This window comes from Hyla sarda, chromosome 5 (genome assembly GCF_029499605.1).
Source record: "Hyla sarda isolate aHylSar1 chromosome 5, aHylSar1.hap1, whole genome shotgun sequence".
In the NCBI taxonomy this organism is placed as follows: Eukaryota; Metazoa; Chordata; class Amphibia; order Anura; family Hylidae; genus Hyla; species Hyla sarda.
This window is the reverse complement of record NC_079193.1, coordinates 21,622,086-21,648,144: the sequence shown is the minus strand read 5'-3', so window position 1 is coordinate 21,648,144 and position 26,059 is coordinate 21,622,086. Positions and strand designations below refer to the sequence as shown.

Below are 26,059 nucleotides of genomic sequence, written 5' to 3'. Positions count from 1 at the left end.
ATAAAAAAAAGTTTTTCCTGGAATACCCCTTTAACAGGTACTAAATGGTACAATACTTGCATGTACCTATGCGGTATGCTCTGATGAGGGCAGTTATATATGCGTAACTATACGCAGAAAAAACTGTTTAAAAAAAAAAACAGCCAGCCGGTGAATAGTATTTTTTGAACTTGCACAGTATGTAGCCAGCCCCTTGACAGATTAACAGGTACAAAATGGTGCAAATGCACTACAGTCCACTGAACAATCACGTATTTCTGAACAGTAACAGGACCCAACAGTGCAGCACCACAAAAAAAAATCCAGGGATTAAACCCTAAATTGCAGCAGCAGAAGTTTTGTGGAGCAAATAAAAATAAACTCAATTGGGCTGAAAAATGAGGAGATAAGATGCTTCAGAAAGTTCAGGCAGCTTGGAGATCTGTATGAGGCAGCTGACAGCTATCTGCCCCTCTCTGCTGCAATGCTCAATAACGTGAATAGGAGGTTTAGCAATCAATGATCCTTCTCAGTGTAACAGCACAGCACTCTGCACTCCTGCCTAATGCTGATGTAACTAGTAGTTGCAGTGTAACGCTGTGGTATGAGCTATTCACACACACACAGTCCCGTTCTCTCCATCTGAGTACATAGATGAAATGAAGAGAGGCAAGATGGCCGCCGATTATATAGGGGCTGTGACATCACAGGGGTCAATGAACACTGATAGGCTGCATCTCACATGTGATTCAGGGTCAGCCCGCCTACCTTCATTCCCGCATCTGTTTCCCGCCCTCCCATAATCCCCTACCCCATGTACTTGTTACGCCGAGCACTCCGGGTCCCTGCTCCTCCCCGGAGCGCCCGCAGCATTCTCCTCTCTGCAGCGCCCCGGTCAGACCCGCTGACCGGGAGCGCTGCACTGACATTGACGACGGGGATGCGATTCGCATAGCGGGACGCGCCCGCTCGCGAATCGCATCCCAAGCCACTTACCCGTCCCGGTCCCCGGCTGTCACGTTCTGGCGCACGCGGCTCCACTCTCTAGGGCGCGCGCGCGCCAGCTCTCTAAGATTTAAAGGGCCAGTGCACCAATGATTGGTGCCTGGCCCAATCAGTCTAACTAGCTTCCACCTGCTCCCTTTCTATATAACCTCACTTCCCCTTCCCTTCCTGGCCGGATCTTGTTGCCTTGTGCCAGAGAAAGCGTTTAGTGTTGTCCAAAGCCTGTGTTCCAGATCTTCTGCTATCGCCATTGACTACTAACCTTGCCGCCTGCCCCGACCTTCTGCTACGTCTGACCTTGCCTCTGTCTAGTCCTTCTGTCCCATGCCTTCTCAGCAGTCAGCGAGGTTGAGCCGTTGCCGGTGGATACGACCTGGTTGCTACCGCCGCAGCAAGACAATCCCGCTTTGCGGCGGGCTTTGGTGAATACCAGTAGCAACCTAGAACCGGTCCACCGACACGGTCCACGCCAATCCCTCGTTGACACAGAGGACCACATCCAGCTAGCCGAATCATAACAGTAGATCCGGCCATGGATCCCGCTGAGGTGCCGCTGCCAAGTCTTGCTGACCTACCCACGGTGGTCGCCCAGCAATCTCAGCAAATTGCCCAACAAGGACAGCAGCTGTCGCAGTTGACCGCCATGTTACAGCAACTTCTGTCACTGCTACAGCAGCAACCATCTCCTCCGCCAGCTCCTGCACCTCCTCCGCAGCGAGTGGCCGCTCCTAGCCTCCGCTTGTCCATGCCGGACAAATTTGATGGGGACTCTAGACTCTGCCGTGATTTCCTGTCTCAATGTTCCCTACATATGGAGATGTTGTCGGACCAATTTCCTACAGAACGGTCTAAGGTGGCGTTCGTAGTTAGTCTTCTGTCTAGAAAGGCCTTGTCTTGGGCCACACCGCTCTGGGACCGCAATGATCCTGCCACAGCCACAGTCCAGTCCTTCTTCGCTGAAGTCCGTAGTGTCTTCAAGGAACCAGCCTGAGCTTTTTCTGCCGAAACTGCCTTGCTGAACCTGGTCCAGGAAAATTCTTCTGCAGGCGAATACGCCATCCAATTTCGTACCCTCGCCTCTGAATTATCTTGGAACAACGAGGCCCTCTGCGCGACCTTTAAAAAAGGCCTATTCAGCAACATCAAAGATGTACTGGCCGCACGAGAAATTCCAGCTAACCTGTCAGAACTTATTCTTTTGGCCACCCGCATCGACAAGCGTTTTTCTGAAAGACACCAGGAGCTCCGCCAGGAAAAGGACCTTGATCTCTGGGCACCTCTCTCCCAGTATCCTTTGCAATCTACCCCTGTGCCTCCCGCCGAGGAGGCTATGCAAGTGGATCGGTCTCGCCTGACCCATGAAGAGAGGATTCGCCGCAGAGATAAAAATTTATGTCTGTACTGCGCTAGTACCTAACATTTCTTGGTGGATTGCCCTATTCGTCCTCCACGTCTGGGAAACGCACGCACCCTGTTCAAATGGGAGTGGCGTCCCTTGGTGTGAATTCTGCTTCTCCACGTCTCACTGTGCCCGTGCGGATTTCTCTTTCTTACAACTCCTCCTTCTCAGCTGTGAACTTCTTGGACTCTGGTTCTGCTGGAAATTTTTTCAATAGGTTCAGCATCCCAGTGACCCGTCTCGTCTAGCCACTCTACATTTCTTCCATCAACGGAGCAAAATTGGACTGCACTGTGCGTTACCGCACAGAACCCCTGCTTATGAGCATTGGACTGCATCACGAGAAAATTGAATTTTTTGTTTTGCCCAACTGCACCTCTGAAGTCCTCCTTGGTCTGCCATGGCTCCAACGCCATTCTCCTACCCTTGACTGGACCACCGGGGAGATCAAGAATTGGGGTCCTGCTTGTCACAAACGATGCCTCACATCTGCTCCTCATAGCCCCCTTCCTGGTAACACTCTGCCCCGTGACAAGCTTCACCCTCTGCCCCCCTCCCCATTCCCACTTCTTCTGGATTACCTGCCGCTGATATAGCTACCCAGGACTTCTTTTTGTTCCGGAAGGAAACTCAAGAGGCGTCCCCTATGTTCTCGTCTCATTTGAAGGGACAAGGAGACAAAAAGAGGGGGAGACCTAAGGGGGGGTACTGTTACGCCGAGCGCTCTGGGTCCCTGCTCCTCCCCGGAGCACCCGCGGCGTTCTCCTCTCTGCAGCGCCTCGGTCAGACCCGCTGACCGGGAGCCCTGCACTGACATTGACGACGGGGATGCGATTCGCATAGCGGGACGTGCCCGCTCGCGAATCGCATCCCAAGCCACTTATCCGTCCCGGTCCCTGGCTGTCACGTTCTGGCGCGCGCGGGCCAGCTCTCTAAGATTTAAAGAGCCAGTGCACCAATGATTGGTGCCTGGCCCAATCAGTCTAACTAGCTTCCACCTGCTCCCTTTCTATATAACCTCACTTCCCCTTCCCTTCCTGGCCGGATCTTGTTGCCTTGTGCCAGAGAAAGCGTTTAGTGTTGTCCAAAGCCTGTGTTCCAGATCTTCTGCTATCGCCATTGACTACGAACCTTGCCGCCTGCCCTGACCTTCTGCTACATCTGACCTTGCCTCTGTCTAGTCCTTCTGTCCCACGCCTTCTCAGCAGTCAGCGAGGTTGAGCCGTTGCCGATGGATACGACCTGGTTGCTACCGCCGCAGCAAGACCATCCCGCTTTGCGGCGGGCTTTGGTGAATACCAGTAGCAACCTAGAACCGGTCCACCGACACGGTCCATGCCAATCCCTCGTTGACACAGAGGACCACATCCAGCTAGCCAAATCATAACAGTACTCACATGTGGATCCGCCATCTTAGGTCCCCAATAGCCTGGAACACTGTAAAATGAAGTTTAATGAAGCAAATCGCGCGATAGAATCGCGGCGATATTCGTAGCAAATCGAATTTTTCATGAAATTCGTAACGAATTCGGGTTCGTCAACTTTGATTCGCTCATCTCTAATCAAAAGCCCCGTAACATATATTTTCTTAGTTTAATCCCACACACAGTATAGCTACCTAGTTGTAAGATAACAATGCAGTTTGAACCCTTGAGAGTGAAAGTTGATTGGTAGGTGAGTGACAAATAACCCCCCAAAAATAAAAATAACCTTAAAATCTTAAAAATAAAAATAAAATTCCTGGTAAAGGAATTCTTGGATGGAGTTGAAGACAGAGCACACCTGCCATGTCCTTTTCCAGTAAGAATTTTGGTAGCAGTACTAGCACCAGTACAGGTAGCAGCAACCAGATGTCTGGTGGTAGAAGTAGCAACCACATCAGCAAACAAAAGTTCTCACTGTCTTCTACGGGTTGTAAGGTTTCAAAGGATAACTGTCACGATTCGGCTGGCTGGAGGTGGATCCTCTGTGCCAGAGAGGGATTGGCGTGGACCGTGCTGGTGGACCGGTTCTAAGTTGCTACTGGTATTCACCAGAGCCCGCCGCAAAGCGGGATGGTCTTGCAGCGGCGGTAGCAACCAGGTCGTATCCACCAGCAACGGCTCAACCTCTCTGACTGCTGAAGATAGGCGCGGTACAAGGGAGTAGACAAGAGCAAGGTCGGACGTAGCAGAAGGTCAGGGCAGGCAGCAAGGATCGTAGTCAGGGGCAACGGCAGGAGGTCTGGAACACAGGCTAGGAACACACAAGGAAACGCTTTCACTGGCACAATGGCAACAAGATCCGGCGAGGGAGTGCAGGGGAAGTGAGGTATAAATAGGGAGTGCACAGGTGAACACACTAATTAAGCCTTCTGCGGCAATCAGTGGCGCAGTGGCCCTTTAAATAGCAGAGACCCGGCGCGCGCGCGCCCTAAGGAGCGGGGCCGCGCGCGCCGGGACAAGACTGACGGAGAGCGAGTCAGGTACGGGAGCCGGGATGCGCATCACGAGCGGGCGCCTCCCACATCGCGAATCGCATCCCGGCTGAGAGAGGTATTGCAGCACACCCGGTCAGCAGGTCCGACCGGGGCGCTGCAAATGCGAGGATGTTGCGAGCGCTCCGGGGAGGAGCGGGGACCCGGAGCGCTCGGCGTAACAGTACCCCCCCCCCCCTTGGGTCTCCCCCTCTTCTTGGAGCCTGAGAACCTGAGGACAAGACTTTTGTCTAGGATGTTGTCCTCAGGTTCCCAGGATCTCTCTTCTGGGCCACAGCCTTCCCAATCCACCCAAAAAAAATTTTTTCCTCTGACCGTCTTGGAGGCCAGAATCTCCTTCACGGAGAAGACGTCAGAAGAACCGGAAACAGGAGTGGGAGAAACAAGTTTGGGAGAGAAGCGGTTAATGATGAGTGGTTTAAGGAGAGAGACATGGAAGGCATTGGGAATACGAAGAGAAGGAGGAAGAAGGAGTTTGTAAGAGACAGGGTTAATCTGGCACAAGACTTTGAAAGGACCAAGATAGCGTGGTCCCAGTTTGTAACTGGGGACACGAAAGCGGACATATTTAGCGGAGAGCCATACCTTGTCTCCGGGAGCAAAAATGGGGGGAGTTCTTCTTTTCTTATCGGCATATCTTTTCATCCGGGATGAAGCCTGTAAAAGAGAATTTTGGGTCTCTTTCCATATAGTGGAAAGATCACGAGTCACTTCATCCACAGCGGGCAAACCAGAGGGCAAGGGGGTAGGGAGGGGGGGAAGAGGGTGACGGCCGTACACCACGAAAAATGGGGACTTAGCAGAAGACTCGGAGATTCTGAAGTTGTATGAGAATTCGGCCCATGGTAGAAGATCTGCCCAGTCATCCTGGCGGGAGGAAACAAAATGCCGTAAATAGTCACCCAGGACCTGATTAATTCTTTCTACTTGCCCATTGGATTGGGGATGATAAGAAGAAGAGAAGTTTAATTTAATCTTGAGCTGTTTACAGAGGGCCCTCCAGAATTTAGACACGAATTGGACGCCTCTATCCGAGACGATCTGCGTGGGCAAACCGTGAAGACGAAAAATGTGTACAAAAAATTGTTTTGCCAACTGAGGCGCTAAAGGAAGACCAGGAAGAGGAATAAAATGTGCCATCTTGGAAAATCGATCAACGACCACCCAAACAACTGTGTTGCCACGGGATGGGGGTAAGTCTGTAATAAAGTCCATACCAATCAGTGACCAAGGCTGTTCGGGGACAGGCAGAGGATGAAGGAGACCAGCAGGCTTCTGGCGAGGAGTCTTATCCCGGGCACAGACAGTACAGGCCCGCACAAAATCAACAACATCCGTCTCCAGAGTCGGCCACCAATAAAAACGAGAGATGAGTTGCAAGGATTTTTTGATGCCCGCATGGCCTGCGAAGTGGGAGGAGTGTCCCCATTTGAGAATCCCGAGACGCTGGCGTGGAGAAACGAAGGTCTTCCCTGGAGGAGTTTGCCTGATGGAGGCTGGAGAAGTGGAGATCAGACAGTCAGGAGGAATGATGTGTTGCGGAGAGAGCTCTACTTCAGAGGCATCCGAGGAACGAGAGAGGGCATCGGCCCTAATGTTCTTGTCGGCAGGGCGAAAATGAATTTCAAAGTTAAAATGGGCAAAGAACAACGACCACCTGGCCTGGCGAGGGTTCAGCCGTTGGGCAGACTGGAGATAGGAGAGATTCTTGTGATCAGTGTATATGATAACTGGAAATTTTGATCCCTCCAGCAGATGCCTCCATTCCTCAAGCGCCAATTTAATGGCCAGTAGTTCTCGATCCCCGATGGAGTAGTTTCTCTCCGCCGGAGAGAAGGTCCTAGAAAAAAACCCACAAGTAACAGCATGCCCGGAAGAATTTTTTTGTAGAAGGACAGCTCCAGCTCCCACTGAGGAGGCATTTACCTCCAATAGGAAGGGTTTAGATGGGTCAGGTCTGGAGAGCACGGGAGCAGAAGAAAAGGCAGACTTGAGATGTTTAAATGCGTCTTCCGCTTGGGGAGACCAGGACTTGGGATTGGCATTTTTCTTGGTTAAAGCCACGATAGGAGCCACAATAGTGGAAAAGTGTGGAATAAATTGTCTGTAATAATTGGCGAACCCCAAAAAACGCTGGATAGCACGGAGTCCGGAGGGGCGTGGCCAATCTAATACAGCAGCTAGCTTATCTGGGTCCATTTGTAGTCCCTGGCCAGAAACCAAGTATCCTAGGAAAGGAAGAGATTGACATTCAAAGAGACATTTCTCCATTTTGGCATAAAGTTGATTGTCTCGAAGTCTCTGAAGAACCATGCGGACATGCTGGCGGTGTTCTTCTAAGTTGGCAGAAAAAATCAGAATATCGTCCAGATAAACCACAACACAGGAATATAAGAGATCACAAAAAATGTCATTAACAAAGTCTTGGAAGACGGCAGGGGCGTTGCACAGGCCAAAGGGCATGACCAGATACTCAAAGTGTCCATCTCTGGTGTTAAATGCAGTCTTCCATTCGTCCCCCTCCCTGATGCGGATGAGATTATAAGCACCTCTTAAGTCCAGTTTGGTAAAGATGTGGGCACCTTGTAGGCGATCAAAGAGTTCCGAGATAAGAGGTAGGGGGTAGCGGTTCTTTACCGTGATTTTATTAAGTCCGCGGTAATCAATGCAAGGACGTAGGGAGCCATCTTTTTTGGACACAAAAAAAAATAAAGGAGGATTTGCGGATAAAGCCCTTTTTTAAATTTTCCTGGATGTACTCTGACATGGCAAGAGTCTCTGGAGCAGACAGAGGATAGATTCTGCCCCGGGGTGGAGTAGTACCCGGGAGGAGGTCAATAGGACAGTCATAAGGCCTGTGAGGAGGTAAAGTCTCAGCTTGCTTTTTGCAAAACACGTCAGCATAGTCCATATAAGCCTTAGGAAGACCGGTTACAGGGGGAACCACAGGGTCACGGCAGGGAGTACTGGGAACCGGTTTAAGACAGTCCTTGAGACAAGAAGTACCCCAGGCCTTGATCTCTCCTGTGGACCAATCAAGGGTTGGGGAATGGCGTTGAAGCCACGGTAATCCAAGAAGAATTTCGGAAGTGCAGTTGGAGAGGACCAAAAATTCAATTTTTTCGTGATGAGGTCCGATGCACATTAGGAGAGGTTCCGTGCGGTAACGCACGGTACAGTCCAATCTTTCATTGTTAACAGAATTGATGTAGAGGGGTCTGTCGAGACTGGTCACCGGGATGTTGAACCTGTTGATGAGAGAGGCCAAAATAAAATTTCCTGCAGATCCGGAATCCAAGAAGGCCATAGTAGAGAAGGAGAAGGTAGAGGAAGATATCCGCACAGGCACAGTAAGGCGTGGAGAAGCAGAGTTGACATCAAGAACTGTCTCCCCTTTGTGCGGAGTCAGCGTACGTCTTTCCAGGCGGGGAGGACGGATAGGACAATCCTTCAAGAAGTGTTCGGTACCGGCACAGTACAGGCACAGATTCTCCATGCGGCGTCGTGTCCTCTCTTGAGGTGTCAAGCGAGACCGGTCAACTTGCATAGCCTCCACGGCGGGAGGCACAGGAACGGATTGCAGAGGACCAGAGGAGAGAGGAGCCGGGGAGAAAAAACGCCTCCTGCGAACAAAGTCCATATCCTGGCGGAGCTCCTGACGCCTTTCGGAAAAACGCTTGTCAATGCGGGTGGCCAGATGAATAAGTTCATGCAGGTTAGCAGGAATTTCTCGTGCGGCCAGCACATCTTTAATGTTGCTGGATAGGCCTTTTTTAAAGGTCGCGCAGAGGGCCTCATTACTCCAGGATAATTCGGAGGCAAGAGTACGGAATTGGATGGCGTACTCGCCAACAGAAGAATTACCCTGGACCAGGTTCAGCAGGGCAGTCTCAGCAGAAGAGGCTCGGGCAGGTTCCTCAAAGACACTTCGAATCTCCGTGAAGAAGGAGTGTACAGAGGCAGTGACGGGATCATTGCGGTCCCAGAGCGGTGTGGCCCATGACAGAGCTTTCCCAGACAGAAGGCTGACTACGAAAGCCACCTTAGACCTTTCAGTAGGAAACTGGTCCGACATCATCTCCAAGTGCAGGGAACATTGCGAAGGAAAGCCACGGCAAAACTTAGAGTCCCCATCAAATTTATCCGGCAAGGATAATCGTAGGCCGGAAGCGGCCACTCGCTGCGGAGAAGGTGCAGGAGCTGGCGGAGGAGATTGTTGCTGGAGTTGTGGTAGTAGCTGCTGTAGCATCACGGTCAGTTGAGACAGCTGGTGGCCTTGTTGCGCTATCTGTTGCGACTGCTGGGCGACCACCGTGGTGAGGTCGGCGACAACTGGCAGTGGGACTTCAGCGGGATCCATGGCCGGATCTACTGTCACGATTCGGCTGGCTGGAGGTGGATCCTCTGTGCCAGAGAGGGATTGGCGTGGACCGTGCTGGTGGACCGATTCTAAGTTGCTACTGGTATTCACCAGAGCCCGCCGCAAAGCGGGATGGTCTTGCAGCGGCGGTAGCAACCAGGTCGTATCCACCAGCAACGGCTCAACCTCTCTGACTGCTGAAGATAGGCGCGGTACAAGGGAGTAGACAAGAGCAAGGTCGGACGTAGCAGAAGGTCAGGGCAGGCAGCAAGGATCGTAGTCAGGGGCAACGGCAGGAGGTCTGGAACACAGGCTAGGAACACACAAGGAAACGCTTTCACTGGCACAATGGCAACAAGATCCGGCGAGGGAGTGCAGGGGAAGTGAGGTATAAATAGGGAGTGCACAGGTGAACACACTAATTAAGCCTGCTGCGCCAATCAGTGGCGCAGTGGCCCTTTAAATAGCAGAGACCCGGCGCGCGCGCGCCCTAAGGAGCGGGGCCGCGCGCGCCGGGACAAGACTGACGGAGAGCGAGTCAGGTACGGGAGCCAGGATGCACATCGCGAGGTATTGCAGCGCACCCGGTCAGCAGGTCCGCCCTTGTGGACTGATTACCTAATTGCAAGTCTTCTCAGAAGGAAGAAGAAGAGTCTGACAATATGACATTGAGCCAACTGTCAGTGGAATATTTTTCCTCTACAGTTACATGGTGCAGCATTGCACTAAAGGGACTGGTAGTGGTAGGCGTGGTGGGAATACTGTAAGGCATCATGGTGGATATGCTGAGGGGGAAATAGGAGCCCACAATCAGACATCAAAAGTTCTCACTGAGAGGAGTGGTGGAGGTGATAAGGAGGAGTTTAATGATGAGCTCTGATAAGCTCAGCAGGAGCAGGTGACGGTGATGCTGTTGCTTCTGCAGGGTTAAGACAAAAGCCAGGATAGACACAGTTTGGTGGTGGTCTACCTAGCACTTTATGGTATACTGCCATGTGGACATTCTTTACTATATTACCAAATGCAGGAAGCCAGGCACAGTGCTGTATCTGCAGGGAGAAAGTAAGGCACAGCCAGGATCTGACTTCAGGAATAAGGTCTCTACATAAGCACATGGAGAGGTATCACAAAGCCTAGAAACAAGCATCACTAGTCCATCACTGCCTGCTGTCCACTGGCTACAGCTACCATTAGTTCCCGCTTTAGAAAATCATGTGGCAGAGAGGGTGGGCCACTCCAAGCAGTTGTTGGTGTGCAGCACAGTGTGTAGCATCAGAGAGTATTCAGCGCAGCAAGCAGCCCTAAGCGAACAAGATTGTCTGCAAGCAATGTAGAAAAACTCACATTTGTTTAAATGAATCAGGCATGGATTGTGGAATTTAAACCTCCTATGCCAGATACCACTGATTAGACAGACTGTGGGGCTGCTACAAGTCCCACCTCCTGCTGTACGCTGTATACTACCCAGGTGCAGCTCCAAGAACTTGATTCTCTGAAGCATGTCTACTGTACATGTATGTAAAAGGACAGTGTCCAGTATTCACACACGATGTGGGGCAAAATAAACTGTTAGCACTTCAGTTTAATATTAAACACAGCCGGGTAGTAACTCACGATTACGATGTTCGATTCATACTTTCTCTTATTCTTTTTATTGCAAAAACTTCAAGTAGTATCTCAAACAAAGTGGAGCTTGATAGCAAAAACAGACGAATCTAAGCTGAGATGTCCTTCCTGCTCAACACCTTTGACGCAACGCCGTTTCGGGGGTGTGCCCCCTTAGTCATGCATGACAAGCTTAGTGATGCGTCAAGAGCATAAGAACATCATAAATGTGAGTTACTACCCGGCTGGATTTAATATTAAACTGATATTCCCCCTCCCATAGACTTGCATTGAGGTGGTGTGGCTGTGACATCATGAGCGGGGCGTGACCATGATGTCAAGAGCCTCTACCTCGCATCGCCAGTCATCCAGCACGGAGTGAAGTTTGCTCTGTGCATCGGATGTCTGCACTGCCACAGCCGGGATCAAGGGGGTCCCCAGCAGCAGGACCCCTGCCATCAGATATCTTATCCCCTATCCTTTGGATAGGGGATAAGATGTCTAGGGGCGGAGTACCCCTTTAAAGAAGGTATTGTAGGCTATGCTCCTGCTCTTTGTACAGATTATGGTTACTTTCAATGAGTTACTCATGTGCTCCATAAGGGTGAATGTTTTTTCTGAGCCCCAAATAATGTTGTGCCAATGACCTTTTCAACGAGGTAAGAGGTCATCTCATTGCTGATAACCAGTCTGTCAACAAGTTTATCCTCTTTCAATCAGTCCTGAAAGTCAGTGGAAAAGTTGTAGGGTTTCAGTTTGTTGTCTGGTTTTAGCTCCTGAAGATGATGTAGTCTGTACGGCTTATAATGCAGACATTTTTGTAGAATATTACATACTATGGTTTATGTCCCCTGTAGTTCCATACCAGTCAGCCCGGTGGATGTCCTAGGACTACACTGGCACACAGCTCCAATTGGCTCCAATGGCTATCCAGGCATGCTTCAACTTCAGGCATGCTGGGAGTTGTAGTTTTCCACAGTTTCGAGACTACTGTGTCTAGAAGAACAGGTTGGAATGACGAGAGTAGAATGGAGGACAAAGTCAATGGTCACCAATTCACCCTTGGAACTTATAGCCTGGGTGATATACAAGTGTCTTAACCGGGCCTCATACCCTATTTTACCTGGAAGGTTTTTGCTTCATTCTCTCCACTCAGAGCCCTTGTCTGCCTGGTCTGCCTTCTCTACTGCCGAATATTTTTGATAAATGGCTGAACCATTATAATTATCATTATTTGTTTTTATATTATATATTTCTTTTTGATTGCATGTATATTCTTTTATATGGCTGTGGACCTCAGGATAAGGTCATTTCTGGTGCTTACTGGTAGACTGTAAAGTCACGGACTTGGCTGTGTTAGTCAATGCAGTTCAGTAGTTGAAGTTAGTACCCTACTCGCTATTCTTTTGGACTTTCTTTGCCCTGTTGCATCTGTCTGTGACCCACAAAAGTAGCACATTACACACTGGAAAATTTCATCACAACTTTAATTAAATTGATTCGAAGGAGTTTATGACATTAAAACAAAAGGTGTGATTTATTTTTTTAAAGAAACAGTACCACTCTGTCCCTGGGCTGTGTCTGGTATTGCAAACCAGCCCCAATAGCACTTCTCCTATAAGTAAGTGACCTCCCATTATCCACATCATCTCCGACAAGAGACATTCAAACCTTCATTTAAAGGGAATCTGTCAGCTGCAATTCACATTCCAGACTGTTGAAACTGTTAGGACAAGGAGATACTTGGTGCCTTTCAAATATCTGAGCTTCCATAATTCCATAGAAGAAATTGCAGTGTCAAAGAGATGTTCCCAAGCCCCTGAAGTGCTGAGGTCTGAAAGGCCTCCTTACTCCCCCCCCCCCCCCAATCCATCCCTGTACCTACTTGATAGACAGTAAGCTGGGTGACGAGCCCTATTTCCAAATCTTGTTCCTGTGCTGTGCATACAAATAGGGTGCAGGTGTGAGATTTAAAAACAGGGCTCAGCTTCTAACTGACTGTCCAAATAGCAGGGACAGGGATGGAAGGCAGAGTGAGGAGGGGTTCCAGCCTTCAGCACTTCAGAACTTCAGAATGCTTTTTTGACACTTTGAACCGGATAATAAAAGCATTTGCTTTATGTTCTGGAAGCTAAATGTCAAAGAGGTGTTCAGAATCCCTTGAGGTGCTAAGGGCTTAAACGCCTTTTTGCTCCCCCTCCCATCCCTGTCCCTGCTTGATTGACAGTCAGCTAGAAGCCAAGCACTGTTTCCAAATTTAGTTCAAAGCCGTACATACAAATTGTGAACAGAGATTTTAAAATTTGGAAACAGAGCTCCGATTCCAGCTGACAGTCAATCAAAGAGGGACAGGGAAGGGGGAGGAGACGTTTTAGCCCTCACCACTTCAGAGGCTTGGGCCACAAGTCCTTATTCTTCTACAAAAGGAGTGTTTATTTTGGTTCGTAAAAAAAATCCACAGCTTTAATATTCAGATTTATAAGAAGCGTCACTCCAGCGGGCAGTGCAGGGCTCGATGGAATACTGTACCCACCAGTAGCTGCCCCTTGTACACGGAGGCACAGGATGACCCCTGGATCACTGACCCGTTGTTCGCATAGACTCTAGTGATAATGGGGTTATCCGAGTGAATATTCTGTACACGGATCACCTGGCATGGAAAATAAATAAATAAATGAATAAATAAATAGATCCCAGATAAAAAAAAATGTAGCATTAGGTGACATGTGCCAATTGGGGCTGCATGCCTATACGCTGACAGACACTGGTGGCAATACAGTATAGACGGCTGACATCTCATCTTATATGTCTTTTGTAAACAGCAGGACTGTGGGGGCACTGTGGTTAGCTGTAGAGTGGGGATTTTGGATGATTCTGTTATGGGACTGGCTGTTATGGAGAAACTGTGACTGGCTTATTTATGGAGGCCCTGGGCTGGCCTTTTTGGGGAACACACTGGTTGATTCTGTTATCTGTTTGGCACTGTTATGGGTACATTGGCTGGCTCGGTTTAAGGGTACTGAATCTGACTGTACTATGGGGGGGGGGGTATTATAGGAGCATGATGGATAACTCTAGGGGGCACTGTGGTTCGTTTTGTAATAAAGCATTGTGACTGGCTGTTATGGAGGCATTGTGGCTGGTATTGTTTTGGGTTGATCCTGTTATGCGTTTGGTGGTGTTATGGAGACATTGGCTCCCTCTGTTTTGGGGTACTGTATCTGACTGTACTATGGGGGCACTGTGGCTGGTTTTGTTATGTGTTTGCCACAGTTATGGGAACACTGGCTGGCTGTTTTATAGGGTACTGTGTAGGATTCTGTTTTGAGGGTCTGTGGCTAGCCCTGTCATGGGGACCTTTGTCTTACCTTGTTGAAGGCACTGTTGCTGCCTCCCTTATAGGGGCACTGTCACTAACCCTGTTTTAGAAACACTGCAGTTGGTTCTATTATTTGTTTGGCACTGTTATAGGGATACTTGCTGGCTCTGTTTTGGGGTATTGTATCCGGATGTAATATGGGCATTCTTTGGCATCAAGGAAGTCCCTTTCGGGGCACAATGTCTGGTCCTGTTATGGAGGCCCTGGAAATGTTATGAGAGTATTATGTACAATTTGGAGAAAGTACAGTATTTTAGTATTTTTCTGATAAATCTCTATTTAATTTACCGAGATCATCTTACATCCAGGTTCTGTGAGCCCCAGACGGAACGCATCATGGGGCAGATTACAAATGTGCCAGAATTCTGGTGCATACATGTTATGCACAACGGGAGAGATTTATTAAGACCTGTCCAGAGGAAAAGTTGCCCAGTTGCCCATAGCAACCAATCAGATTGCATCTTTTATTTTTGAAAAGCCTTGTTAAAAATTAAAGGGACCTGATTGGTTGCTATGGGCAACTGGGCAACTTTTCCTCTGGACAGGTTTTGATAGATCTCCCTTAACATGTCTAAGACCATCGCCTGGGGGTGGGGGTACTTTGATGTTATTTGTTTGAATGGGGTATTTAGTGCAAGATCATTAGGAAGTGGGGTAAAAACTGGCATAAGCCAGAACAATTGTCAGCCCTTTTGCCTCCTTGCAGGTTGTGCAAAATACATTAGTCAGCAGAGGGCGACAATGAGCACGGGACAGAACTGCTCCCAGACTAAAAAGAACATGAAAATCTAAACTCCATCCAAAGATAAGAAGAGAATGAAATGCAAAGAAAATACATATTTTCTGTAGCTGCTCTTCAGATATATAATAGTATATATCCGTGGAACTCCAGCTGTTGCAAAACTACAACATCCAGCATGCCGTTGGCTGTCCGGGCATACTGGGAGTTGTAGTTTTGCAACATCTGGAGGTCCAAATTTGGAGACCACGTCTATAAATCACTACTAAGGGACTGACCTCTGAACCAGGGAGATCATCTTCATTGTAAACAAAGAATTTTAATGCATTTGGATGACCTCCTGTCCAAATATCCCCGGTCTCCGGATCCACTGACAGGTTATCCAAAAGGAAATTTACATCCACCACCTTGTGTAGAAATGAAAAAAAAAAAAATTTAATTGCATTTCAATGATGTGTAAATGTGGTGTCCCAGAGCAGGATCACCTTGTGCTACTGTGGACACAGTTCAGGTGGCTGTTGTCTTTAAGGTTCCCAGCTTTGACTCAGGCCTTTGTCTTCAATGTCTGGCTATGAAATTGTGATGTCTTTATTTGTTTGTAGCATACACTGTGTTCAATGAATGAAGTGCAAGGGTTAAAGAAGTCGTCTACTGAAAAGAAAAAGAAAACAAACTTTAACTGATCTTCCTCCGTTCCCCGTAGCGCCGCTACAGCTGTTCGGTCCTCCGATCCGGTCTACTTCTTTCTCCCGTCAAGTGTGCACAGATTGTCACACTGCGCTCAGCCTATCACCGGCCGCAGCGATGTCCCACCTCAGCCGGTGATAGGCTGAGCGCAGTGTGACGATCTGTGCACACAGCAGAAGACTGGACCAGAGGACCGAATAGCTGTAGCGGCACTCTGGGGGAATAGAGGAAGGTGAGTCAAAATGTGTTTTCTTTTTTTTTTTGCCACCCAGATACAATGGACTGGACATACATTTAAGTAGACTACTCCTTTAACTGTCTGCTCTCATAATCCTGTGTAATGTTGGTGAGGAGTCACATGTCGCCCTTCAGCCAATCAGTCTTGTCTCCACACCAGTCCCCAGGACAGGAGAGGGAACCAAAGCACATGGTAGTTTAGTCTAGTCCTGGCCTCTGGCCAAGGTAGGTCACACTGCTGCAGCTCTTAGACCTTAGAAAGTGCCTGTCACTAAATAAACTTTTCTAAACCAACTAAGGCTATGTTCCCTGACCCTAACTATTCCTGTGGTGGCCCAGTACAGGAGTTGTACCCCTGTACCCTTGCTGCCCTGTCAGGTAGACTCCATTCAGTGACCCCGGGGCCCCCTGTACCTATGTTCCATGTCTAATGTTAAACACCTATGTTAGCTAATGTAAAGTGTATAAATTGTCATACACTTTTAAGTAATGTTGCTATGCATTGTAACCAAGGAAGGTACCAGTGACCATGTGACCTACAGGGTGACCTATGGGACCCCTCCAGAGTCTCCCCCATATAAGCCCTGGGTGGAGCTAGCTCAGTCTCTTTTCCTGCTTAGCTGAGTGACTGTGAGGTCAAGTCCAGAGAGAGAGTATCTGGTGTCCTGAGGAGGCCCAAAGCCTGCCACGCAGCTACGCATCCAAAAGCCCTGGTCCCATTCTATGTGCATTCAGTGCAAAAACAGAACTGAACAGACCCAGAATGGGTTGAAGCACTGTGGCAATGTGAACTTAGCCTAACCACAGACTGCCCCATTGAAGATCCCGGCAGTAAACACTCCCAATCGATCACTGCCAGCATAGGAAGTCAGCTCCCCGTCTGCAGTTTATTGGACCCTGAGAATGCACAGGGGACAAGTGAGGTTCCCACAGAGGTCACGCAAGATGTATTGATCCTGAGGGCCGAAAGTCTTCGAGCCTGATCGTGAATCGGGGGAGAAGCTAAGCTGAGCAAAGTCAGTCACCGGTTAAGTCTGTCCTCTAGTCTAGCACAAGTCAAATCTGTCAAAAGTCCAGTCAGCACAAAGCCTGTCTTCAGGCTAGTCAGTCACTAGTCAAGTCTGTTTCAAGTTGGTCTCAAGTTTAAAGTTACCAAGAAGCTGAGTTTAAGTGTCCAGCAAAGTGTCATATCTTCAATCTGCATTTACTGTTCTGGTTGTGTATTGTTGGACCTGCAACTCAGTAAAGTTAAAGGGGTACTCCAGCCGTAAGACATCTTATCCCCTATCCATAGGATAGGGTATAAGATGTCTGACCGCCGCTGTGGACCCCCCCCGCAATCTTGCATTCAAACCCACCTCTTTGAGCTGCACGCCGCGTCATCACATCCCCTCCCATAGACTTGCATAGTGGGGGCGGGGCGTGATGTCACGATACTCTGGCCCTGTGGTCGGCACCTGGCAGTTTGTGAACTGGCAGCGTGGCGTGCAGCTCAAAGAGGTGGGGACCCCCGCAATCTTGCATTTGGCACCCACCTCTTTTAGCTGCACGACAGCCGTCACGCCCCCTCCCATAGACTTACATAGCGGACGCAAGGCGTGACGTCACGATACTCCGGCCGCATGGTTGGCACCCGGCAGTTTGTGAACTGGCAGTGTGGCGTGCAGCTCAAAGAGGTGGGTGCCGAATGCAAGATTGCCGCGGACCCTAGCGGCGGGACCCCGTGGTCAGACATCTTATCCCCTATCCTTTGGATAGGGGATGAGATGTCTTAGGGCCAGAGTACCCCTTTAACCCCTTAAGGACTCAGCCCATTTTGGCCTTAAGGACTCAGACAATTTAATTTTTACGTTTTCATTTTTTCCTCCTCACCTTCTAAAAATCATAACTCTTTTATATTTTCATCCACAGACTAGTATGAGGGCTTGTTTTTTGCGCGACCAGTTGTCCTTTGTAATGACATCACTCATTATATCATAAAATGTATGGCGCAACCAAAAAACACTATTTTTGTGGGGAAATTAAAACAAAAAACGCAATTTTGCTAATTTTGGAAGGTTTTGTTTTCACGCCGTACAATTTCTGGTAAAAATGACATGTGTTCTTTATTCTGAGGGTCAATACGATTAAAATGATACCCATTATTATATACTTTTATATTATTGTTGCGCTTAAAAAAAATCACAAACTTTTTAACCAAATTAGTACGTTTATAATCCCTTTATTTTGATGACCTATAACTTTTTTATTTTTCCGTATAAGTGGCGGTATGGGGGCTCATTTTTTGCGCCATGATCTGTACTTTTTTTTGATACCACATTTGTGTATAAAAAACTTTTAATACATTTTTTATAATTTTTTTTTTAATAAAATGTATTAAAAAAGAAGGAATTTTGGACTTTTTTAATTTTTTTTCGTTCACGCCGTTCACCGTACGGGATCATTAACATTTTATTTTAATAGTTCGGACATTTACGCACGCGGCGATACCAAATATGTCTATAAAAAATGTTTTTTACGCTTTTTGGGGGTAAAATAGGAAAAAACGGACGTTTTACTTTTTTATTGGGGGAGGGGATTTTTCACTTTTTTTTTACTTTTACTTTTACATTTTTTTACATTTTTTTTTACACTTGAATAGTCCCCATAGGGGACTATTCATAGCAATACCATGATTGCTAATACTGATCTGTTCTATGTATAGGACATAGAACAGATCAGTATTATCGGTCATCTCCTGCTCTGGTCTGCTCGATCACAGACCAGAGCAGGAGACGCCGGGAGCCGCACGGAGGAAGGTGAGGGGACCTCTGTGCGGCGTTATGAATGATCGGATCCCCGCAGCAGCGCTGCGGGCGATCCGATCGTTCATTTAAATCGCGAACTGCCGCAGATGCCGGGATCTGTATTGATCCCGGCACCTGAGGGGTTAATGGCGGACGCCCGCGAGATCGCGGGCGTCGGCCATTGCCGGCGGGTCCCTGGCTGCGATCAGCAGCCGGGATCAGCCGCGCATGACACGGGCATCGCTCCGATGCCCGCGGTTATGCTTAGGACGTAAATGTACGTCCTGGTGCGTTAAGTACCACCTCACCAGGACGTACATTTACGTCCTGCGTCCTTAAGGGGTTAAAGCTGCTATCCAACATCCTGGCTTCTGAGGTAATTTTTTTTCCCGGTTCTTTGATACAGATAGCCACTTCCTGTAAAGTAGTGGTAAGTGGATCTGTCATTATACTACAACCAGTAGTAGTGTTTTCTAGTCTTGGTTTGGTGGTATTGTTCAGTCATGGTTTATGGCTGTGTTTTCTAGTCTTGGTAGGTAGTATTGTTCAGTCATGGTATGGCGGTGTTATCTAGTCTTGGTATGGTGGTATTGTTCAGTTATGGTTTATGGTGGTGTTATCTAGTCTTGGTATGGTGGTATTGTTCAGTCATGGTATGACGGTGTTATCTAGTCTTGGTACGGTGGTATTGCTCAGTTCTGGAAGGGTGGTGTTATCCAGTCTTGGTATGGTGGTAATTTCCAGTTCTGGTATGGTGGTGTTATCTAGTCTTGGTATGGTGTTATTGTTCATTCATGGTATGGCATTGTTATCTAGTCTTGGTATGGTGGTATTGTTCAGTCATGGTATGACGGTGTTATCTAGTCTTGGTATGGTGTTATTGTTCATTCATGGTATGGCATTGTTATCTAGTCTTGGTACGGTGGTATTGCTCAGTTCTGGAAGGGTGGTGTTATCCAGTCTTGATATGGTGGTAATTTTCAGTTCTGGTATGGTGGTGTTATCTAGTCTTGGTATGGTGGTATTGTTCAGTCATGGTATGGTATTGTTATCTAGTCTTGGTATGGTGGTATTGTTCAGTCATGGTATGGCGGTGTTATCTAGTCTTGGTATGGTGGTATTGTTCAGTCATGGTATGGCGGTGTTATCTAGTCTTGGTATGGTAGTATTTTTTACTTCTGGTATGGCAATGTTATCCAGTCTTGGTATGGTGGTATTTTTCCATTCTGGTATGGCGGCGTTATCCAGTCATGGTGTGGGATATTCAGTTACAGTATTATTTTTGGTAGGAGAAAAACATTTTATTGTATGTGGGCAGCACACCTATATAGGTGTGGCTCACACATGGGTGAGCAGCACATGGGGTCTCCCATGATCCACTCTTGCCCAGGGTCCCCATGAGTTGTCAATCTACCCCTGCACCCCACTGCGGACCTCACTGCTTGACTCCGATGGCTGAGGAGTTAATTTGCCGATGCTGGCTGGTATGTTACGCAACATGTATGGGCATGGGTTCCTGTGACGTCACGCATATATAATTAACCCCATTAACGACCAAATAAATTAACCCCATAAATATACGTCCTGGTGCTGCAGTACTTAGCGCACCAGGACGTATATTTACATCATATACATGACCGCGAGCATCGAAGCAATGCTCGGATAATGCACGGCTGGTCCCGGCTGCTGATCGCAGCCAGGGACCCGCCAGTAATGTCCGATATCCGCGATCATGCGGAGGTCTGCCATTAACCCCTCAGATGCCGTGATCAATACACTAAATAGATAAATAAATATGAGATAGATAGATATGAGATAGATATATATGATATAGATAGATAGATAGATAGATAGATAGATAGATATTGCATTTATGAACTGTAAACTATATTTTACCTTTACTGGAGTGAGAGACCAATCTTCATTCTTTTTAAAGACATGAATTGTATGACGTGTGATATCAGCAGCGTAGATGTATCTACAAGGTACAAATGTTACAGTAAAACAATGAAGTGTTGTCTTACAGTAACTGTGTTTTGCATTATAGGGTATGAACACTTTTTTTTGCAATAATTTTATTTTGAGTGAAGAGCGTGAGACATATTGCACCCTTTAATAATAAAAGTTCAGCATATGCAAAGGTCATACATGTTAGGCTTCTTTCACACTACCGTCCGGACACCGACTCTTTCTTCCGCTATTCCTGTCAAAAAACAACGGCGCCCGACGGCCCCCAGAATAGTAAATAGGAGCCGTCGGGACCCATTGTTGCCCGTTGTGCCTCGTCACAAGAACGGCCGTTAAAGTCACACACAAAAAGAGACTTTAATGGCCGTTCTTGACGAGGAGCAACAGCAGTGTGAAAGGGGTCTTACTTATGCCTACATGCCCATATCAGCACATGTTCACCACAATATAAGAGACGATAACCATCCAAGACAAGGAGTAGACAGTTGTCTTGGTTGGGGAAGATTTTAATCAAAGAGGGGTGATAACATGAAGAAAAGTTCCTATATTCTTCCCCCGGGGTCACTGAAGGACGTACAGGGAAGATATAAGAAAAGAGTGTGATCTATAAAATGGGTGATACCATGAAGAAAAGATTCTTATAGTCCCCAGTGATCAGTAAAGGCTGTATATATGGGGAGAAATGTAATAGATTGTGACTGGTAAGAGAGGTGATAACATGAAAAAAGTTCCTTGTATCCCCTCCAGGGTCACTGTAAGGATATACAGGAGAGAGATGATATTAAAGGGGTCGATTTGAAAAAAAATTCCCCTGGTGTACCCCTTTATGAGACTTTGGAGGGGTAATAAGTTGAAGAAAAAATTCTCGTACCCTCCCTTACATCATGTGCTGGTATGTTTGTGGCTTAAGAGTTCTCAGAGACCTTATCATGACATGAAAAAAAGTTGCAGAACATCGCTATCTATTGATGGTGCTTATGTGTGGATAAAAACTTTAAGGATTACAGATTATCATGCAGTCCATACTGCTCTGGGGTAGGGAGGTTGATCTAGTCTAACCAGGCTCAACCCCTCCATGAGTCTTATAACACCTTCATAGTACAGGGAGGGCCATTTATTTGGATACACCTTAATAAAATGGGAATGGTTGGTGATATTAACTTCCTGTTTGTGGCACATTAGTATATGTGAGGGGGGAAACTTTTCAAGATGGGTGGTGACCATGGCGGCCATTTTGAAGTCGGCCATTTTAAATCCAACTTTTGTTTTTTCAATAATAAGAGGGTCATGTGACACATCAAACTTATTTGGAATTTCACAAGAAAAACAATGATGTGCTTGGTTTTAACGTAACTGTATTCTTTCTTGAGTTATTTACAAGTTTCTGACCACTCATAAAATGTGTTCAATGTGCTGCCCATTGTGTTGGATTGTCAATGCAACCGTCTTCTTCCACTCTTCACACACTGATAGCAACACTGCAGGAGAAATGGTAGCACAGGCTTCCAGTATCCATATACACTGCTATATACTACTATATACACCGCAGGAGAAATGCTAGCACAGGCTTCCAGTATCGGTATACACTGCTATATACTACTATATACACCGCAGGAGAAATGTTAGCACAGGCTTCCAGTATCCGTATACACTGCTATATACTACTATATACACCGCAGGAGAAATGCTAGCACAGGCTTCCAGTATCCGTATACACTGCTATATACTACTATATACACCGCAGGAGAAATGCTAGCACAGGCTTCCAGTATCCGTATACACTGCTATATACTACTATATACACCGCAGGAGAAATGCTAGCACAGGCTTCCAGTATCTGTAGTTTCAGGTGCTGCACATCTCGTATCTTCACAGCATAGACAATTGCCTTCAGATGACCCCAAAGATAAAAGTCTAAGGGGGTCAGATCGGGAGACCTTGGGGGCCATTCAACTGCCCCACGATGACCAATCCACTTTTCAGGAAACTGTTCATCTAGGAATGCTCGGACCTGACACCCATAATGTGGTGGTGCACCATCTTGCTGGGAAAACTTAGGGAACGTGCCAGGTCCGAGCATTCCTAGATGAACAGTAGATGAACAATTTCCTGGAAAGTGGATTGGTCTAAGTGGGCCAATTGAATGGCCACCAAGGTCTCCAGATCTGACCCCCTTAGACTTTTATCTTTGGGGTCATCTGAAGGCAATTGTCTATGCTGTGAAGATACTTGATGTGCAGCACTTGAAACTAGGGATCCTTGAAGCCTGTGCTAGCATTTCTCCTGCGGTGTATATAGTAGTATATAGCAGTGTATACGGATACTGGAAGCCTGTGCTAGCATTTCTCCTGCGGTGTATATAGTAGTATATAGCAGTATATACGGATCCTGGAAGCCTGTGCTAGCATTTCTCCTGCGGTGTATATAGTAGTATATAGCAGTGTATACGGATACTGGAAGCCTGTGCTAGCATTTCTCCTGCAGTGTATATAGTAGTATATAGCAGTATATAGAGAAGAGGGTTGCATTGACAATCCAACACAATGGGCCGCACATTGAACACATTTTATAAGTGGTCAGAAACTTGTAAATAACTCATGAAAGAATAAAGTTACGTTAAAACCAAGGACATCATTGTTTTTCTTGTGAAATTCCCAATAAGTTTGATGTGTCACATGACCCTCTTCCTATTGAAAATAACAAAAGTTGGATTCAAAATGGCCGACTTCAAAATGGCGCCATGGTCACCACCCCTCTTGAAAAGTTTCCCCCCTCACATATACTAATGTGCCAAAAACAGGAAGTTAATATCACCAACCATTCCCATTTTATTAAGGTGTATTCATATAAATGGCCAACCCTGTAGATACGCTCTTAATATCTCTGTGGTGCATGTATTTCTCTTCCACCTTCACCTCCATGACTGGTGAGCAACAAGTAGTCATAGTAGGAGACCACTTACTTCTTGTCATTAGAAAAAGTAATTCCATTGCCACTGTAAAGTCCTGTGGCCACTTGTCGGACATCACCAGGGCTGTAATACACAACACCCGTCCATTGAAATCCAAGAAACAATTCCATAAATTTCAAGTTGAAATTGGAAAAGTAATAATCGATGGTGGCGTAGAAGCTCTCAGGCCCAACAGCAACTATATCATTAACACTAAAAGAAAGACAAAAAAAGAGAACAATTTTAAAAAAGTTGTTCAGGATAAGAATGAAGGATCTGCTTAACAATGGGCTGTGTATGGGATTGCATCCATGATATTAAAGAGCAGATATGGGGACTGAATTAAGCACATGGTGATATAGGGGCAAACAAGGTCTGCAGGACAACCCTGCACCTGTAGACATGTCACCTTCAGAATATATCAGTAGTGCATCTCCATCTTTGGTACTGTAACTGCATCTGATGGTCACAGCATAATGGCCATTTAACCAGATGGTTTTCAGAAAAAGGAAGACTTCTCGGTAGAGCTGCTGCCACATCCTGAATATTCCCCTCCTCTGGTTCCTGTAGTCCCCTGCACTAGGCACCACGGCACCAATGTCCTGGCATTGGTATTATAAAAGTAAAAAGTGACATACTCACCTACCCCAATCCTCCTGACGCACTGATGCTCCTAGTCCACTTTGTTGCTCTCTGATTCCTGAAGACATATCACCCATACTCGGCCGTTCAGTGACTGAGGAGGAACGGAACACCACTGTGGCCAATGATTGGCTGAGTGGGACAGTTCCTGTGTAGACGACGTGTCATCAAGAACCGGAATGTAGCCGAGAGGACCAGGAACCAAGAGTGTTGTTGTGGCTGCTGTGGAGGATCAGGAGGTTACTTTTTATTTTTGCAGCCTCCTGGGGTTTTCATTAACTTAGGAGGAATCTGCATTACTTTATGGGGTATTATCTGGTGTCTGTACTTATTTAAAGGGGTACTCCACTTCTAGCATCTTATCCCCTATCCAAAGGATAGGTGATAAGATGTCAGATCGTGGGGGTCCCGCCACTGGGGACCCCCGGGACCTCCGCTGCAGCACCCTGCTTTCATTACTGCACAGAGAAAACCCGCTCTGTGAGTAATGACCGGCGATACAGATGCCGGAGCATCGTGACGTCATGGCTCCGCCACCTCATGATGTCACGGCCCACCGTCTGAATACAAGTCTATGGGAGGGGGCGCGGCAGCCGTCACGCCCCATCCCATAGATGTGCATTAAGGGGGCGGGGCGTGACATGAGGGGGTGGAGCCGTGACATCACGATGCTCTGGCTCCTGTATCGGCGCTCATTACACACAGGACAAGTTTGCTCTGTGCATCGGATGTCTGGGTTGCTGCAGCGGAGATCCCAGGGGTCCCCAGCAACGGGACCCCCACAATCAGACATCTTATCCCCTATCCTTTGGATAGGGGATAAGATGCTAGGGGCGGAGTACCCCTTTAAGGTCTGATGTCTATTTATCTAAGAGGTCTGTATAAACCTATAGGGTCTACGGTCTTTGTTAATCTAGAGGATCTGGTCTTGGGTCTGCATTCATTTATAATCTGGTCTGGGGTCTGCATTAATTGAAAGGTGCCTAGTCTGCATCTGAATTAATTTAACACGTCTGTGTAAATCTATGGGGCTCTGGTCTCATCTCTTTGTTAGTTTAGAGAATCTGGTCTTGTGTTTGCTTTAGAGCATGGTTCTGGGGTTCTGTCTGTGTTCCGAATTAAGATGCAGGATCTCTATTGTTAAACTGGCTTGTCTGTATTTATTTTGGGGTGTGATGAAGGTTGTCATATACACTACTTGTGATACAAATGGCATTGTTTGGGGAAGGGGGGGAGGTGTCCTATGGACCAGTGATAGTGTATATGCAGCTTCATGCATTACTTTTCTTAAACCCTTATGTTCCCTCTCAACAGTTCTTATAACTTAGCACAGTATATATATATTTGATTTGCATTAAAGTGTCTTTTAAACATTTCCAGTAGTTGGTCTTCCATAAAGGAGATATATCATGGGGAAAAACTTATCACCTATCCTTTGGATAAGTTTTAGATCACAGGAAGGGGGGGTCCAACCGCTGGCACCCCCCGCAATCTCCTATATGGGTCCCCGGCTCTCCACGGGAACAATGCGTCATGACCCCCCACGAAGCAGCAGCCTACACACCCCTCCACCACCATTTCTATGGAAGAGCTGCTCATCTATTTTCGGCTCTCCGATATGGAGAGATATGGAGGGGCGTGTTGGCCGCCGCTTCCTTTGGGGGTCAGGATGTGCAGCTCCTATTGAGAGCAGGGGCAGTGTACAGGAGATCGCAGTAGTCCAAGCGATCAGAACCCCCCCCCCCCCCAATCTAATACTTATCCCCCATACTTTGAATAGGGATTTTTCCCAATGATACCACTCCTTTAAGGAAAATAAACAATAAGTAAGATATGAGCAGGAAATT

The 26,059-nt window shown here is 47.3% G+C and overlaps 1 protein-coding gene across 1 annotated transcript in view; it reads right to left on the bottom strand.

Annotated features, from left to right (window-relative positions):
- Positions 1-12,310: 12,310 nt before the first annotated feature.
- Positions 12,311-26,059, bottom strand: part of LOC130274518 (serum paraoxonase/arylesterase 2-like) — a 29,604-nt gene continuing 15,855 nt past the window's right edge. The window contains exons 6-9 of the mRNA XM_056522953.1: positions 23,583-23,783; positions 20,549-20,630; positions 15,221-15,349; positions 12,311-13,474 (exon numbers count right to left, since the gene is read on the bottom strand). Coding sequence (XP_056378928.1) covers positions 13,313-13,474; positions 15,221-15,349; positions 20,549-20,630; positions 23,583-23,783 — 574 coding nt within the window. The 3' untranslated portion in view covers positions 12,311-13,312. The remainder of the gene's footprint in view (positions 13,475-15,220; positions 15,350-20,548; positions 20,631-23,582; positions 23,784-26,059) is intronic.